A 19,076-nucleotide genomic window follows, 5' to 3' on the forward strand; every position below is an offset into this window, starting at 1 on the left:
AAATGGTAAACTATTCCAGTATCTTTGCCAAGAAAAGTCCAAATAGGGTTATGAAGAGTCAGATATGACTGAACAACAACAAAATTTACCAGTCAGTGATGAAATTTAAATCTAGGTCTCTCCTGACCTGAGTTCCTAGGATAGTGTAGATCTGTCTATACAGACAGTGGATCAAAAACAATAGGGAGAAGTTATGCAATAATAAGTGGGCTCAGAGGGCAGCTGGGTAGCTCAGTAGATTGAGAGTCAGGCCTAGAGACAGGAGGTCCCAGGTTCAAATCTGTCCTCAGACACTTCCCAGCTGTGTGACCCTGGGCAAGTCACTTAACCTCCATTGCCTAGCCCTTACCACTCTGCTGCTTTGGAACCAATATATAGTATTGATTCTAAGGTGGAAGGTAAGAATTTAAAAAATATAACAAGTGGGCTCAACTTACCCACCCCACTTGTTCCTCCTTCCCCCCCCTCCCAAAATCAGGGTAATAAACAACAGACACCATTTCATAGCTTGCAGATGGTAACAGATGAATGAAACCCCAAATGAGGATAGAGGGGCCTAGAGTTATCTTCCAGTGTTAAGTGGGCTTAGACTTTTAGATTATGATAAAGGACCTTGCAATAAGGAACATGATCAGGGGATAAGTAATAGATTTAGCTGCAAATGATATTTAAGGTAAATTCTGTTTGGATTATCTCCAGGCCAAGTGCTGATAGTGCCAGGATACTCAGCAGGAATTTGGAGCCATTTGAGACACAGTGAGGTATGGCGTGGGAGGAGTTCTAACTTGAGTTCTTGTTCTAGCTCCTTTCCTTTATAATATGTGAGTTTCATGGCTTGGTCAAATCTTGTATGGAAATGCTCAAATGCCCAAATAGATCTGTTGTCTCAACAATTTGAGCAATGGGTCTAATTTCCAAATAGGTTGAAACCTATCCATATCTGTTCATTCTGGGTTATTCTTGCCCATGTCCTCCCATAAATTATCTGCTGTGTATCCACTCCAAAAGCTACGGAACCTTCCTTGTAGTCTTTTGACATCAAGTGGAGAGGAACACATGGTCTGTCCAAATTATTGTACCTTATTATCCTCACCAAGTAACCAGCACACCTTCCTTTTTTACCATACATTTCTTCGATGACCTATTTTAATCGTGTTCTTTTTCAAAGTTAGTTACTGGTTCTGTCTTGCAGCCTATTTACAACTTGTCTACAAAATGGGAATAATAACCCTGCTTTTCCTACCTCACAAATTGTGAAAATCATACAAATGTATGTGAAAGTCTCCTGAGAACAATAATATCTTCTATAAACATAACACTGTGTAATGATATTATTATTAATGCCTCTCTTTCAACTCTAACCTCCTTCTTTCCACTCCTATTCACCTTGGGCCAGAAGGCAGCATCTCTAGGGATTCTATGGTTGCCACCTTTCTCCCACATCCAAAAATGATTAAAAACTCTCCAGTACTACATTATTTTGGTGACACAGAGTAGCTTTAAATGGAATTGGGGCACTGAATATGCAAGCCCATATGACAGTTTTTCCTTTCTAAGTTCCATCCCCTGACTCTATCCTCTCCTCCTAAAAGAACAATACTACATGGATCCCAAATTTCTTGGGTCTGGGAGCGTAGCACTAACAAAGAAAGTAAGAGATAGAGAGGAAGGGAAGGAAGAAGGAAGGGAAGAAGACAAGAACAGAGAAAATCAGCATCCTTCTAACTGTTACTGGAGTTGTCTCAAAGATGCTTCAGTGAGTATACAGAAGATAAATTTGCATCCCAACACTTTAATTCAATTACAAAAAAAATCAATCACTTAATCTACTCACACAATAATAGGCTAAACATTAAACATAAAAGCACAATAGCAGTAAGATAGTGTGACTTGTTCTAGGACTGTTTCTATTTGTACTCCATTGAACATGAAGATGAAAACATCAATATCATCATCATTATAATCATCATCATCGTCAATAAGATCCATAATTATTGGCTCAGATGTTCCATAGTAGAGCATGAATTATTAGCAAGGCACTTTACCAGCTTAACAGAAAGCATCACATATCTATTACTAAAAGATGAGAACACCAATTACTTCCTCAAATATAAGGGAATTACACTTTAAAGTACTTTATAAAAAGCATTTGGAGTACCATGAAAAAAAACTATAAACACATAAGAAAACAACATATTGGCTTAGCAAAAATGTGTGCCCAAAAGTTCTAGGAGTGTAAAAGGAAACTTATTAGTGACCTGGTAATTATTGAACAAACCACATGAAAATGCTATAACATTTATACTGCCTTTTGTTGATAGATAGTTTTTAGAGCACATGATTTACAGGTCAAAAACCTACAGAATACTTTTAGAACAAGCAGACATCACTTTGCCAAGTAAAGGCTAATAACAAGTAAATGCTGTTGGATTTGTCGAATGTAACTTAAAGTGATTTACTCTTAGATGGAGTCTATGAAACAGCTAATATCGAAAATAGAATTTAAAAAATGCTTCATGGTTGACATTTGTGTCAATTCAGTCAACAATGTCACCAAGGGAGCATTAAACGAATGGCTGTCACATAGATTTTTGGAGGGCAATGGAAGGAGTAATGACAACAATTCCAAAAGAGAACACTACCACCGGAAATTACAGAAGGATTATCCAATGGAAGCTCAGACTTAGTGATCAGTGTAAATAATACAAGGAAATGGCATAGAAAGTATGCAAATCATACCATATAGACTGTAAAAATGTAGCACCTACTGAATACTTAGCAAGGCTTGACCTGGTGGCTAGAATTATGCATCAGAAGCTTTGCTCAGTCTTTTGTGGCTTGATAGATGACAAATTCCCATACTACAAATACAGATACCCTCCCTCCCCCATCAAGATCTTGGAGAACAAAGTCAATAAACTAATCAAACATACCATTTTTACAGACTGAACTATTGCCCATAATCACATGGAAATGACATTGATCTATTAAAACAAACAAATAAATATCATAATCTTCAATCTATGTGGAACGATATACTTTCAAATTTTAGAAAAGCAGCAGAGGAAAAAAATTCATGGGCGGAGATGAAATAGGGTACATATTATCACTTTCAGCCTATCTGCTACTAGAGTTGTCTCAAAGATACTTTCAGTGAACCCATAGGAGATAAGCGTACATTCTAATATTTTTATTCAGTTACAAAGAACAGATATTTTATCCATTTATGCAAGATTTTACAAAACATTAGATATAAAAATATGGTAGCATGATAGTGGCTTATTCCAGGACTCTTTTTATCAGAATTCAAAATCAGTATCAGTAGTCAAAAAGATGAGAATGAAATTATTATTACTAGCAATAATAATAACAATTGCTGGCATTAATTAAAGCTTTAAGATTTGCAAAGCACTTAACCTGTTATCTCAGTTGAACCTCACAACAACCTTATGGATTAAGTATTATAGGCATTATTTTCTCCATTTTTCAGATAAGAAACTGAGGTTCAGAGAAGTAAAATAATTTACCTATGGTCATATAGCTAGTGAGTTTCAGAGCTTTAAATAGGAATTTTTTATGCCTGTGGGAAGTAGAGGCGAGGAGAGCTCACAAGGGTGTCAGGGGATGAGGAAGGTTACAGCTTCTAGACGAGGAGAAGAAATATGCTCTGGGACCTGTTTGCACTCTTTAAGTTTCAGCTCCCTGGAAAAATGTTTCAGTCACCCTACCTTAGTTACAGTTTTGATCTGCAATGAAATTTAAATCTCTCCTGATTCCAAATCCTACATTCTTGTCCTGCATCAAATTGTCTGGATTGATTGTTTTTGAAGTTTGGTAATTCCCTTGTTCCATGAGATTTACCACTCCAGACTGCAAAGTGGTAAGAGTGAGTGAGTGTTGACAATCACTCCACAAGCTGGGAAGTGTTGGATTAGAAGACAGAGAATGTGGATTATTTCTTCTCTCAGCCATTCTCCGCCTATAGGTGTTTGGATGAATTTACTTAAGACTCTCTGGGTCTTAGTGTACTCATCTCTTAAATAAAGGAGTGGGATTCATTCAACTCTAAAGTCTCTTCCAACTCAAGTCTATGATACTACATGTCTCATATTGCTTTGTATCATCAGTAAGTACTTATTCAGAACGTGATTGATTTGTTCTTGTACCATACAGTCCTAATCAAGTTTTAAATGAACATTTATTGATAGAAGAATCAGGAGAAAGAAGTCAGGAGAATTGGACTCTAATTGTTTTTTTTTTAACCCCTTACTTTCCATCTTGGAATCAATACTGTATAGGGAGTAGGAAGAAAAACAGTGGGATGTAATGGAAAGAGGCTGGACCTCAAATCAGAAGGCAATGAATCAATCAAAGAAGAAATACTTCCGGGCTAAGTGTTTAGAACCCAAAGTAAAAGCTGGATCTGACACTTATTAGCTATATGCCTCCCTCACCTCTACCTCTTAGAATCCGAAGTTGTTGAATCATTTCAGTTGTGGATGACCCTTTGTGACCCCTTCTGGGGTTTTCTTGACAAAGATACCAGTGTAGCTTGCCATTTCCTTCTCCAGCTTATTTGAGAGATGAGGAAACTAAGGCCAACAGGGTTAAGTGACTTGCTCAGGGTCACACAGCTAGCATCTGAAGCCAAATTTAACCATAGTTAAGTTTCTTGACTCCAAATCTAGAGCTCTTTTTACGACAACACCTAGATTCCCCTTTTAGATTCCTGACCATCTTCAAAGTGCAGCCTAAATTCCACCACCTCCTACATGAGGTCTTTCCAGATTCCCTCTTTGCTATTAACTCTCCTATCCCCTTTTTGTTGCATTTGAGGACAGGAAAAGTTTTGTGTTTGTCTTTGTATCCCCAACAGCTTGATACATAATAAATAAGCACTTAGCACATGCTTACTGTTTGATTTTCCTGGGCAGATATACTTAGCAATGATACTATTTTCTCATCTGTAAAGTGGAGATAACACTGCCTGCCTTATAGGATTCTTGTGAGGAAAGTGCTTTGTAAACTATAAAGTGCAATATAATCATGAAGTCCTGTTAACCTGGAGCTGAGGAGAATGAAAGATGAAATTCAACCTCCAACTCTTCACTTGCTCTCAATATCTAGATCATGGGTTAATGCAACAGGTTTCAAAATGTGTTCCATGGACCCAGGGGATTCCTCATGACCTTTTCAGGGGGTCCTTGAGGTCATAAATTTTTCATAATAATGCTAAGATGTTATTTGCCTACCAAAATATTCCTCCCTTTTCCAACTACATATCTCTGTAGCCAGATTTCCTTCATAAATTTCAACCAAAACAACTTATCACAATAGATTGAGTGCAAAACCTGATATGGAAACCTAGCAGTTTTCCAATAAGCCAGACATTAATGAGATTTGCGAAAATATGTGAAGCAATGCCACTCTTTTCAATTTTTTTGTTTGGGAAAATAGTATTTTTCACAAAAAATTGCCATTTCTGTTAACATGTAATGGGCTTATTTCTATTGTTAATGAATACATATTTTAAAATTTTATCTATTATTATTATTCTACTATAGTAAATAACATTAGCTATAAGTCATATAAACTAAAGATCTTTAGGATCTTCAATAATTTATAAGAAGGTAAAGGCATCCTGAGCCAAAATGTTTGAGAACTGGTAGGCAAAAGAAAAGGATAACTTAGGAAAACAGAACTAATATCAATGTCATCAGAAAAGCAGATTCTATAGCTGATTTTATGAAATGGTTGTTCTTGAGCTAGGAGAGATCAATAATACAATGGAATCTTAGATGTGGGATCCGAAAAGATTTCAGCAAATCAGAATGTTGGGTCGAAGTAAAGATGAAATTCAGTAAGGGTAAGCACAATGTCCTGATGTTGGACTCAAAAAAATCAACTGCACAAATACAAAGTGAGGAAGATAAGCCTAGAATGCAATTCATGTGACAAAGACCCAAGGAATTTTTAAGTGACTATGAATGCCATAGAAGTCAGCAGTGTGCTTTGGCTGCTGGAAAAGCTAATGCAATTCCAGGGCATGATGTCCAGATCTTGGAAGGGGAGGGTGGGAGGTCATTGCACTCAGTTCCATTCAGAACACATTTGGAATGCTGAGCGGAGCTCTGAATGCCCTATTTTAAGGAAGGTAGGGTCAAAATGGAGAATGCCTACTGGAGAGCGATCGACATGATACTGAAAGAGTAGAAAACCCGTTGGGACGTTTAGTCTAGAGAAGAAAAATCTTAGGTGGTGGACATTTAGTGGTTATGTGACAGATAGATTCAATTTGCTTTGTTTGGCCCAGGAAGGTAAAATCAAGGACTCATGGGTGGAAGTTACAAGAAGACAGATTGTGTCTCAAAATGAGGGAAAACTTCCTAACTATTATAGCTGTCCAGAAATGAACTTATCACTCAAGTGAAGTCTTTCTCCCCAACTTTGACTAGATTAAACTTAAGTTCATGAAGGGAATAATGAAAGCTCCTCGAGGGCAGGGACTCTTTGTATCATGTCTTTGTGTCCCCAGCACCTCGAACAGTCCTAGAACATACAAAGAAGGTGCTTGATAAATGCTTGCTGAATTCCATTGGGAGCACACATGCTGGGGTAGACACCGCTGCAAAGGACGCACAGTACAGAGTATAAGCAACTCCACAGGGAACTAAGTAAATGGCCAGCTGCTTTGGAGGTCATCCAGTGCTGCGTGAGTACATCCTTGACTTCAGTGTATGGGATGAGGGGAGGAAAAAGTGGTTGGGGGTGGGCAATTTCTAAAAGAAATGACAGGAATTATCACCTATTAATTTATTTTTATTTGCACTTAATTTGTCCATAGTTTTATCCCCTGATTTATACAAAGCTTTTTCAGCTTTTGCCTCACTGCCCTCCCTCCCACTGGGGAGTCTCCCCTCCCCTCCCGCCTTCCCTTGCCTTAACTTTCCCAAACCTGCCCCTTTCTGCCATCAGCATTGCTCTATGAGAATGGCATGGAAGTTCATTGAAAAGGCATTTAGTGGGGGCTTCAGGGACAGATAAGCCTATAACAGAGACCTAGACCTAGAACCCCAAAGGGAGATCTGGGATTTGGGGCACATAGATTGCAACAGGAGCCAAGAACAGGAGTACTAGACGGGGAGGGACATCAGTATATACATCTACATCCCTCTAGGAGAGGGTTGAGGTCTCCAGCTCTTTCCGTGCCCGTCTCCCAGATGTGTCTGTTAGGGCTGGGGAGGGATGGCTTCGTCCATCAGGGGGCTGATTAGAAGGGACTATAGCTCACAGACTTAATTAAGGTTGCCTTTAACATGAATTGCCTTTCAGGTATGGAAACCACCGGCTAAACCTTTCCCAGTTTGACCCAATCTCCTCTTCAGGCTTCTTCTCATCCAAGGAGTAGGGCTTCGACCGTTTTCTGACAAGTGGCCAAGTGTTATGCCGGCTTCATCTTGCTCGCTCCCTCTTTCCCTTCATACGGGGAGCAGACAAAGAGTTATGGGGGCTTTTGAAGGAAGATGGGAGAAGTGCAGGAAAAAGACCAAACCCAGGAAAGGGAAATCCGCCTGCTGGGCCCCTGGAAGCACAATGTCCACCATGGGTCCCTCTCTGGAGGAAGCTTCCTGGTTACAAGGCTTCTTTCTCTCTCTGGGAACATCTGCTGAGCTTCATCTCTGTCAGCTGGATATACCGTATCACATTGGTATCTGCAGGGAAAGGAAAGATACAGGTGAGCTACTACCAGAGAAAGGAAGATGGTTGGCCTTTTCCCAAGACCAGACAAACTGGGTCTATACAAAGCAGACAGGCCAGAACCAACCAGTTCAGCTGATCCAATACTTTCCACTGATTAATCTGTGACCATCTGGCTAATGCTTTGTTGAAAGGAGCCAGAAGGTTGGTTTTTTCTTTCTTTCTCTTTCTTTCTTTCTTTTTTTTTTTAATTTCTGAATTGGAGCCTGATGTACTTGGCTGTAGAGCTAGGAGAAGATTCAGGGAATGGGCAGCAGCTCCCTCCCCACCATGAGATTCAGTTCCTGGCCAATATGCCCCTACGGAAACAGAAAGGATGGTGAGGAATGAAGGCGAGGGGCACAGAGCCTTCGGCTCTAGCATCACATTATCCTTATAGCTAGGGCCAGCCTGACAAACTCCACAAAGCAGGCTGGACAGATTCCTACAATGCCAGACCACTGGGCAGAGTTTCCTAAAGACAGCTGGCAAGACAACCCACTGGGGAATGGAAGGAACTAGGACACGTATAACCCTTTACTTGCAGGCTACTCTATCAACTCTAGCCAGGAGGATAGAGAAAGTGTTCTGCACAGGCTCTGCTAGTAGCATTGGGGGCCAACTACCCTCAGAAACCTTGTGATCTGGCTGGAAAACAAGAGACGGATACATCGAACTGTTAGATAATGCAGAACAATATGTGATTCTGTTGGTATAGATGTGAAATAATTGTTGCAAGCATTTTGGAATAGCATCCCATTGATGGGCATATACTCCAAGAAGAGATGTGAATATCCACACAGATAAGCATATATCTAGATTTATATTATATACATATATATAATTTATATACAATATATTATATTTTTTCCTCTTCATTTCCTCTGAATGCCTAGCTCATGACTTAATATAACAGTTCTCAAAGTATGTTACATAGGCCATTGAGGGTCCCTGGGACCCCGTTCTAGAGAGCTGAAGAGATTTAGCCCATTTTATGACTTGAACCTGGAGAGAATATTTTAAAATTTATATGGATACCTTTTTTAAAAAATTATCAACCTTTTCCAATACATTTCTCCCTCCTCTTCCCAGAGAATCATCCCTTACAACAAAGAAAAAAAAGAGAGTAAAAAATAAAGCAATCTATTAGCCAACTCTGACAAATACTTTACATACATAATACTATTATATATATACACATATACAACAATATATTTACATATGTCATTTTTATACACACACACAAAAATACACCAAAATATACTCATATATTTATAGTAAGGTTTTTGCAGTAACAAAGAACTGGAAACAAGGTATCATAGAATCAAGGAATTTGAGAGTTGGCAGGGATTTTTAGCAGTCATCTAGTCTTAATACAAACCCTAAAGAAATTTCCACTATGATGCACTAACAACTACTCACTCAGCCTCTCCTGATTGTGCTTTGGACTTCTCTGACTTTGATACTCATTGTGGGCCTTCCCTCAAGACCAGGGTCCTCCTCATTCTGCAACATCCATCTGTCCCCAAGACCTTCTCACCCTGGAACACACCTCTACCATGATGGAACCGTCTCTCCTTGGTGAGTCCCTCCCAGGCCTCCGTTTTGGGGAAGAGACCTTAGCAAACCAACTTTCAATCCCATACACAACCTTTATTTCCCTCTTGGTTATGATTCTGCCTCTCTGGACACCAAGACAATGCTCCTATGGGTAGGTACCTTCCTTTTCAACTTCCCTTGCGTGTTACCTTCCTCACTTGGAATGTAAGCTCCTTGAGGACATGTATGGTCTTTTCACTAGTATTGGACAGGGCTTAGCACATAACAAGTGCTGAATAAATGGTGATTGCCTTGCCTTAAAGACCTCCAAGAAAGCAGAACCCATTATGTCTTGAGGTAGTCCACTTAACTTTTGGATATCTCTATGAGGAAGTTTTTATGGACATTATACCTAAATCTGTATTTTTGTCATTTCCATTTGTTACTCCTGATTCTTCTCTCTGCCAATAAATAAAACAAGCCTATGCCTTTGGCCACAAAGAGTCCTCGAATCCAAGACAGCCAGCCTAAAGTGCTTTGTAGAAACCGCTTTAAGTCAGTCCACTTTCCTTCAGGACCAAGGTAATAAGAGAGAATGTCCCAAAGTATTGGGAAATGGGAGATACCACTAGTATTTTTGTTTTTACTATATCTTCCCAGTAAATATCTATGTAAAAACCTTAATATATATATACAAATATACACATATATATGTAAATATATATATATGTACATATATATATATTACTTTATCTATTGATAGAGAGGATGGAAGGGGAGGAAAAACATGCCCCTTATGTGCTATTCCAGATCAAACATGCCTAATTCCTTCACCTAATCCTCAAAGAATAAGGACTTCAGTCTTTTCACCATTTTGGTTGCACTCTTCTGAACGTTGCACCATTTAGCAATGGCTTTATGAACCTGTGGAGTTCAGAGATAAATAACACATCCTAGATCTTACCAGGACAGTGTACAAAGGGACTAACACCTCTTTATTCCTGGAAGCTATGTTTCTCTAAATATAGTCCAAAATTGTATTGTTTTTTTTGGCTGCCATACTACACTGCTGACTCAGACTGGGCTTGCAGGCCACTAAACCCCCCAAATATTTTCCAGATAAACAGCTTACTATACTTTCCCCATCTTGGACTGGTTGCGGTTGTTGTTGTTGTTTTGTATACAAATATACAATTACACTTATTTCTCTTGAATTCTTAAATTCAGCTCAAATGCCTATATATATATATATTTTTTTTTTTTTTTGCCTGGAGAACCTTACTTTCATTCAGTGTTCCAGTTATCCCTCTTAGCTTTGCGATAGATCTAATAAATATGCCATTTAATCCTTTATCCAAGGCAAATGCAAATGTTATCTTATGTGCCAAATACTGTGCTGATTTACAAATATTATCCCATTTATTCCTCAACAGCAACCCTGGAAAGTAGGTGTTATTATTATCACTCCCATTTTACAGTTGGGGAAACTAAGGCAAATAGGATTAAGTGACTTGCCCAAAGTCACACAGCCAGTGGTGGAGGCCAGGTTTGAACCTAGGTCTCTCTGACTCCAGACTCAGCACTTTATCCATTGTGTCATCTCTATGCCTCAAGTGAAATCTGAGTTGTTTTCATTTGTATTTCAATGATTATTAACTTATTTGGAACAAACATTCAGAAAACTGTTAATAGTTTAAAGATCTTCTTTTGAAAGTGGTCATATTCTTTGACCACTTATCTATTGGGAATGTCTCTTAGTCATATATTTGTGTTAATTCCCTTTATGCTCTGTACATCTAAGCATTGTTAGAGACATCTGATGCAAAACCTTTTTTTCTCCAATTTGACAATTTTCCTAGTTGCATTGATTTTATTTGTACAGAGGTTTTTTAATTTCACATCATTGGAATTATTTATTTATTTTCTTTAGCTTTTATGATCTCTTCCCCCTGCCACTGCTTTTGGGTTAAGAATTTCTCCCCATAGCATATATACTGACTATAATAACATGGATGAAAATAACAGCAACATAACAATTAAAAAATGAATGTTATGAAACTATTGATCAAGAATAGTCCCAAAGAGAAAAAATAATATGTTTCTCTCCCTCTCCTTTATTTGCAGGGGATTTGGGAAAGTACTACATGTATGTAAAACTTGTCAAACTTGGTTGGTATGCTGATTTGCTTTTCTAAACTTTTCTTTTTCTCCTTTTTTATTTTTAAGGGCTGAATCTCTGGGGAGAGAAAAGTGAAATGAAATTGGGAAATGTGGGTGATAAAAAACAAAGGATATTAATACAAATTTTAAAATATTCTCCCCCAGGTACAGTCATAAAACGTACAAAATCTCACTATTTTCTTTTACTTTTTATACTGTTCTTTTATATTCAGGTCACATTTCTTTTTTGAATTTATTTGGTATAAAGGCCAATGCAAACCAAATTTTTACCCAAATGCTTTCCATTTCTCCAGAAGCATTTGCCAAATAGGGAGTTTATTCCCAAACAGTTTATGTTTTAAGTTTATTGAAGAATAGAGTTGTCGAGTTTGGTTGTTTTTTTTTAATATTGTCAACTAGTCTGTTCTATTGATCTACTTTTATAATTTTAAACAGTACCAAATTTTGCTATTATTACTCTATAATATAATTTGAGGTCTGGAAGTACTTTTCTCCTTTCATCCTTTAAAAAAATGATTTACTTTGAGTTTCTTAGCCCCTTGTTCCCTCAAATTAATTTTTATTTCATTTTGTCTAACTTTATAAAGTGCTCCCTTTATAACTTATTTGGTCTATTGTTTAATCTGCAAGTTAATTTAGATAGTATCAGCAATTTTATCATATTGGTGTAGCCTAGGCATGGATAGTAAATATGTCTCCAATTATTTACTTCATTTTTTTCTTTATAATTGTGTTTCTATGTCTTGGTAGATGATGTTGTGAATTTTTTAGTTATCCTGAATGGAACTTTTTTTTTTTAATCCTTACCTTCCATCTTGGAGTCAATACTGTGTATTGGCTCCAAGGCAGAAGAGTGGTAAGGGCTAGGCAATGGGGGTCAAGTGACTTGCCCAGGGTCACACATCTGGGAAGTGTCTGAGGCCAGATTTGAACCTAGGACCTCCCGTCTCTAGGACTGGCTCTCAATCCACTGAGCTACCCAGCTGCCCCCTGGAACTTTTCTTGCTATTATTTCCTCCTGGAAATTTGTTATTGCTATGTAGAAATGCTGATGGGTTTTGTAGATTTCTTTTATATACATAAGTAAGAATAGCTATTTATTGAAGCTATTATTTGTCAGTTTCTTTGCTGATTCTCTAGAGTTCTTCAAATAAAACACCTGAAAACAGAGTTCTAATTTTCTCTCCTCTTCATCACTATTATTGCCTTTTAATTTCTTTTTCTTTTCTTGCTATTGTTGGGATTTCTAAAACTATATTAAATAATAGTGGGAGTAAAAACACTGAAGAAAAACAACTGCTTGAATACATGGGTCAAAGGGATATGGGTGGGAATGAAAACTAAATGAACATCCTAGTGCAAACAACAACATGGAAATAGGTTCTGATCAAGGACACAAGTAATACCCGATGAAACTGTGCATCGGCTGTGGAAAGGGTGGGTGGAGGGGAGGGAGGGAAATAAAGTGAGTATTGTAACCAAAAAAAAATAATTTTTTTAAAATGACAAAAAAAAGGAGGCTGAAGAAGAAGGGGGAAGGGGAAACTGAAGGGGGAAACTGAAGGGAAGAAGATGGGAGGAAGGAGAAGTTATAAAAAGGAGGAATAAAAAGAAGATAACTACCTGATTTATTAGTTATCTATTATCCATCAAATATATCTCCAAATATCATCTATTATACTATTTGACTTCCTGACAAAAAGTTGATAGTCACAGATTGAAATATACATTCTTGACATAGCCAAAAAAAAAAAAAGATAAGATCCTTCAGGAGGCAGTCAAATGAAAGGGGGTAATATTTTGTTGAGATTTACTCTTTATCCCAAGGCATGTGGTCTTTGTCCTTCCAGGATCAACTCCTGGCTCCTAAGACTATGTTAATTGTGTCTATTATTCTGTTGACCATTAACATTTTGGGAACTTGTTGCCAATGGGAACTCATACATCCCCTCTCCTGAGGATGAGGATACAGTCCTGCTAGGTATAACCTTTTATGAGAGGTTGTCTTATAATGTACAAATTCCCTTAAGATGCACTTATTATCATGAGATCGCTTCCTCTTCCTCTCTTTACTCATGAAAAGCCCCCTCCCTCTATAGCTTATCTTAATCTCTTCTATGAGGACTAATGGGGTCTTTGGATTGGGAGAGTGAGATAGAAGTGGTCTGAGAAAAAACACAGAAGCAAATAGGGGAGCCCACGTGCTCAGTGTCAGAAAGGAATGCCTCTGAAAGGCCAAATGATGCCAAGGATTCTGGCTGGCAATGAGACAGCCAAGACCAGAGGAAGCATGAACTCTTCTGACTTTCTATTCATATCAGATCTTGAATTATACTCGTTGGCCTAAATTGAGCTCTTGATGCCACCTACATCCAGAGTCTATTTTCTACGCCATGAATAACTGGATTAAAGTACTTCCAGAGTGTCTGCCTCTTTGTCTTGTGGGAAAAAAAACCAAAAAAACCTCAAATGAGCACTGCTTTCCCTGCTGAAGCAATGGCTGTGCAGAACCTGGTGGAATTTCCAGGATCTGAGGAAGCTCAGTGTTTGGGCCCGCCATGTGCTCAGTAGTTATTTTATATGCCAAACATGACTCTTCTATTTGCATACTCTGGTTATTATTTAATGTTTCTTTTCTTGGTGATTCTTTGCTAAGAGGAAACGCCACTTACAGCAACCAGCTATGCCGGTCTATTCCTGCATGAAGCCCATTCCATTATGCCAATACCTCTTCAAAAGGTAGAATGGTTTCTCATGTATGGATGGGATGGAGAGGATGACAGTCAAAAATTAATTTTGATTGGCTAGACCCACCCAGCCCTTGATAAACTAGTACTGTATTGTGAGAGGCTAGTTAATTGGTAATCATAAAGAACGTTGTCCTTACTGAGCAGTTTCAGCTCCAGCTGGGCATGAAGTGAGCATAGGCAAATGGCTAGCAATGCCACCTGGTAGTTAAACTCAAAAATCTTCTGCAGCCCCAAATCACTCAACAAATATAGTTTAGTTTCCATTGCTAAGCATTCATGGCCCTTCTCAAACTGGTCCCACCTTAATTTTCCAGCCTTGCGTCTTATTAGAGAAGTAGCTGTTTTGATACAGTGGGTTGAGATCTTGACCTGGGTCTAGAAAACCAAAGTTCATACATGTAGCCTCAGACATAAAACTAGATGTATGAATCTGGGTAAGTTACCTTGCCACTATATATATCTCAGTTTCCTCATCTATAAAATGAGAATAATAACAATAATAATAATATTAGCAAGAACTTCCTAAGATTTTTGTGAGTATCAAATGAGATAATATTTGGAAAGAGCTTTGCAAACCTTAAAGCACTCTGTAAATGGTAGTCACTATTTTTATTACTCTTCTTCATGTACTCTAATCAAATTGGGGTCTTCTTTTTCTACACCCTGACAATACAATGTATTTCCCTGACTCAGTGTCCTCTGCTTACACTAGTTCCTATGCCTTCTCCCTCTTTACCCACTGAATTCCTGCTCATCCTTTAAACCTCAAATGCTACCTTCTTCACCAAATCCTGCATGACACTCTTCATTTGGAGTGATCTTTGCCTCCAATCTCCCATAGCATTTCATCTCACAATTCTCCATTGTACTGATCACATATGCTTCTTGGTTTGCTCTGTATGAGTGGAAGAGATGAGATGTGTAAAGTGGTTTGTAAATTGTAAAGCATCAAAAATGTTACTATTATTATTGCTGCTGTTTTATTATTTCTCCCAAGTAAAACTATAAACTCCCCTAGTGCAAGGACCACATCTCATCTAATAATAATAATGACAATAATACTAATAACAAACAAAACAATAACAATAATACTGATGATTTTAGCTAACATTCACTTAATATCTACTATTTGCCAAACATTGTGCTAAGCACTTTTTTGTTTTCCAGTTGTTTTTCAGTTGTGTCCAATGCTTTGTGAACCCATTTTTTATTTCCTTCTCCAGCTCATATTACAGATGAGGAAACTGAGGTAAACAGGATTAAGTAATTTGCCATGAGACACAGAGCTAGAAGTATCTGAAGCTAGTTTTGAACTCAAAATGAAACTTCCTTCTGGCTCCAGGTCCAGCACCCTCCCCATTTTATTTATCCTTAGTACAACCCTAGAATATAGGTGCTATTATTTTACATATCATATACTTATTATTTTACATTTTACACTTGGGGAGACTGAGGTAAAAAGATGTTTTTGGAGGGTATATGTTTTGCTTTATTTTTAATTGACTTGCCCAATATCACACAGCTATTGTGTCTGAGGTCACATTCGAGAGTCTTCTTGACTATAAACACAAATCTAAACTTTGTTTCTAGCATTCAAGCATCTAACAGTGCTATTATTTTGCACACAGCAAATGACCAAATAAATGCTTATTGAATTAAATTTAATTGTCCATTATTGGATGCCTCCTACCCTTGTCAACAGGACAATCTCTGAGGATTGAAGAGACTCCCTTTTATAAGGACAGCATTCATTCAAACAAGAGTTATATAAAGTTCTTGTGTCTCCTGACCTTTGTTTTCTGTGCTAGAGAAGGGAGGAGGCGGGCAATGCAGCTGGCCTGCCCTTGCCCCTGACCCCCTACCCTCCTTGGCAGCTGTTTGCAGAGTTCTTTTCTGTGAAATGAGGGGGTTGACCTAAATGATCTCCTAGGTCTCTTCCAGTTCTGACACTGAATGGTTCTCTGAATCTATGGCTCCACTAGGCACTCCTTTCAGAACAGAGGAAGTCTGTGTGGAGGAATTCCTGCATGCCCTTTACAAAAGTTCTCCCTCACAATGGCAGCTGGACTCTGATGACATACTCCTGGAGCATGAAGCCAGGGATGGTCAGCAGCGGATGGCATAGCCCTCCCTGAAGCAGCCAGCGTAGTTTCTCTCAGGGCCTGGATGAAGACAACCGAGGCCCTTGGAGATTTCCTGAAACTGATGTTTCTTTTATTTCTTTAACTTATTTCTAGCTTTCTTTCCATTGCGATACTTTCTATTTGGATACACAAACACAAACACTTTCTATCAGTTTTGGTGTGTTGTTCACTCATTTCAGTGGTGACCAACTTTTCGCGATCCCATTTGGGGTTTTCTTGGCACAGATTCTGGAGTGATTTGCCATTTTCTTCTCTAGTTCATTTTTCCAGATGAGGAAACTGAGGCAAATAGGGTTAAGTGATATGGCCAGGGTCACACAGCTAGTAAGTACCTAGTATAGAATCTATCTAGTAAGTATAGTAAGCCAGATTTGAACTCATCTCTTCCTAACTAAAGGCCCAATTCGACACCTAGCTGCATAGATAGGAGCAAACCCTAAAAGCCCAGCTGAGAAATCTGCCCAACAAAGATGTGTGGGCTGTGGGAGGACTCTACAAAGAGAAAAAAAGTTCCCCAGACTCTTCAGTGCCACAGGCAATAAGCTGCCTTTGCCATGTGTATCCCACATGAATGCATCACTACCACTCCAAATCAATTCTCCTGGAGGATGCTGTGCTTATTGGTGGAAGAATATTTTATAGCTATTATTCTTGCTATACTGTATGAATAAATGCCTTTATTAAATGCTAACTAAGTCTTTTGCAGGATTAAAAATGGGAAGCATACTAGTGAGGAATTAGAGGCTACAGTAATAGGAGAACCCCTAGAACTTGAGGTAGCTGTCATTCTCTCAGCACTCAATCTGAGAGTAAGGGCAAGTTTGGGAAGTAAACTGAATGGACTGGACGTTACATTTACATAGTATCATTTATCCTCCTCAGGTGAGAAGTCCTCAGATCAAAGGTCTTCCATCTGCTGGGCTCAGCTGCTTCAGGCTAGGCCAGGCATCTTCTATTTGCCCCAAAACAACTACTTCCTTTGTACCTGCACATCGAATCTTCCACCTCCTGTTGCCAGTCCCAATTGGGATATGGGGAAACCCCAGGGCAAAGAAGAATAAACCTCCCTTTTGACTCTTGTGCTAGTCCTCTGTGGGTGATGCTTTCCACTCAAAGATGAATGTTCTCACACCTAGTCATACCCTTCACATTCCAGATTACAACTCCTGAAAATCATCATTCTAACCCCACTTCAAACCCTCTTCCACCAGATTCCTCATTTCCATCCCTTTCAACCCTCCCAACCCAAAGTTTCATCTTAAACTATCCAGCTTTTCTGTTTTGGAATTCCTTTTCCATACGCAATAAATTTCCCTTCATTTTAAATCTATTCTTTTCCCACTCCTTCCATCTGCTAGCTCTTACTGAAACCCAACTTTCTCCTGATGACAGTTTCTTTGGCCACACTTCCCAGTAGTGGCTACACCTTTCTTCATTCTCTTCACCTCAGTGGTCAAGACATTCAAGACATTCTTGCTCCCTGTTTCCACATCCAACTTTCCCCCTTCCTTTATTATTCAGTAACCTCTCTTCTTTTGAGGTTGATGCTATTTATATCTACTGCCCAATCAAAATTCTGGTAGCAGTTGTCTATAGACCTCCCTTTCCTTCCTCAATGAGTTTCATACCTAGCTTATGATTTTCCTCTCCTTTTCAATTCTTGTCTTCATTCTAGTAAAGGTCACGACAAATGTTAATTCTCCCTCAAATACCCTAACCACTCAGTTCTTCACTTTGTTCACCTCCTCACCCCATTTTAGACACACACAAAAATGATCATACCTTTAATCTTACCATCACTCATAAATGTACCACCTCCATGTTCAAGAATTCTGACATTCCCTTATCCAACCATAATCTATTAGCTTTCCTCTCTCTCTCTCTCTCTCTCTCTCTCTCTCTCTCTCTCTCTCTCTCTCTCTCTGCCTTCTCTTATATAATCCTACTCTTTATTTTTAATTTTTATATTTTATCAATCACTTGTAATAAATTTCTACCCAAGTTTTCCCAAGGTATAAGATCTGAATTGTCACCCTCTCTCCCTTTCCTCCCCCTTCCTAGATCTGGAAAGCAATTCAATTTGGACGATAAATATTTTATCATGCAAAACATATTGCTATATTGTTCATTTTTGTAAGAGAATAATCATATAATCATATAAAACCAACTCCCAAATAAAAACCTAAATAAACTAAAGTGAAAAGTATATGTTTTGATCTGCATTTTGACTCCAACAGTTCTTTCTCTGGGAGTGGATAGCATTCTTTGTCATAAGTCCCTCAGAATATAACCCATCCACACTGTGACCCCTCAATTCTCTTCTAGGCCATCTTCCCTGTACTATCTATTCTCTCCTCTTCACATCTTCACTCCTTGACAAGCCAATTCAATTCTTCACTGTTGCCTTCCCTTGAATTTCTAACCCCCTTATCTAATCACTGATTACACTCAGACAAGTCTCTCATCACTGTTGTTTCTTCACCTAAGTTGCTGAAAGAAGGTGGAGAAAATCATGCAACCATCCTGACTGGGTCTCCTACAAATCTATGTTACACTATCTCAACTGGACCCTCATTGCTGCTAGGCAATCCTACTTCCTTATCCACTTGATATCTCAGTCTTCACAATGGCTCTTCCAAACCTCTTTATCACTCCTCGTACCTTCAATGGCTTCCCTATTCCCCCCAATCTCTTAGCAGAGAACTTTACCTCATATTTTACAGAA

The 19,076-nt window shown here is 38.5% G+C and overlaps 1 protein-coding gene across 1 annotated transcript in view; it reads right to left on the minus strand.

The window, feature by feature from the left end:
* Positions 1–1,772: 1,772 nt before the first annotated feature.
* Positions 1,773–19,076, minus strand: part of TTC9 (tetratricopeptide repeat domain 9) — a 59,507-nt gene continuing 42,203 nt past the window's right edge. The window contains exon 3 of the mRNA XM_001376165.4: positions 1,773–7,712. Coding sequence (XP_001376202.1) covers positions 7,633–7,712 — 80 coding nt within the window. The 3' untranslated portion in view covers positions 1,773–7,632. The remainder of the gene's footprint in view (positions 7,713–19,076) is intronic.

This window comes from Monodelphis domestica, chromosome 1 (genome assembly GCF_027887165.1).
Source record: "Monodelphis domestica isolate mMonDom1 chromosome 1, mMonDom1.pri, whole genome shotgun sequence".
Classification (NCBI taxonomy): Eukaryota; Metazoa; Chordata; class Mammalia; order Didelphimorphia; family Didelphidae; genus Monodelphis; species Monodelphis domestica.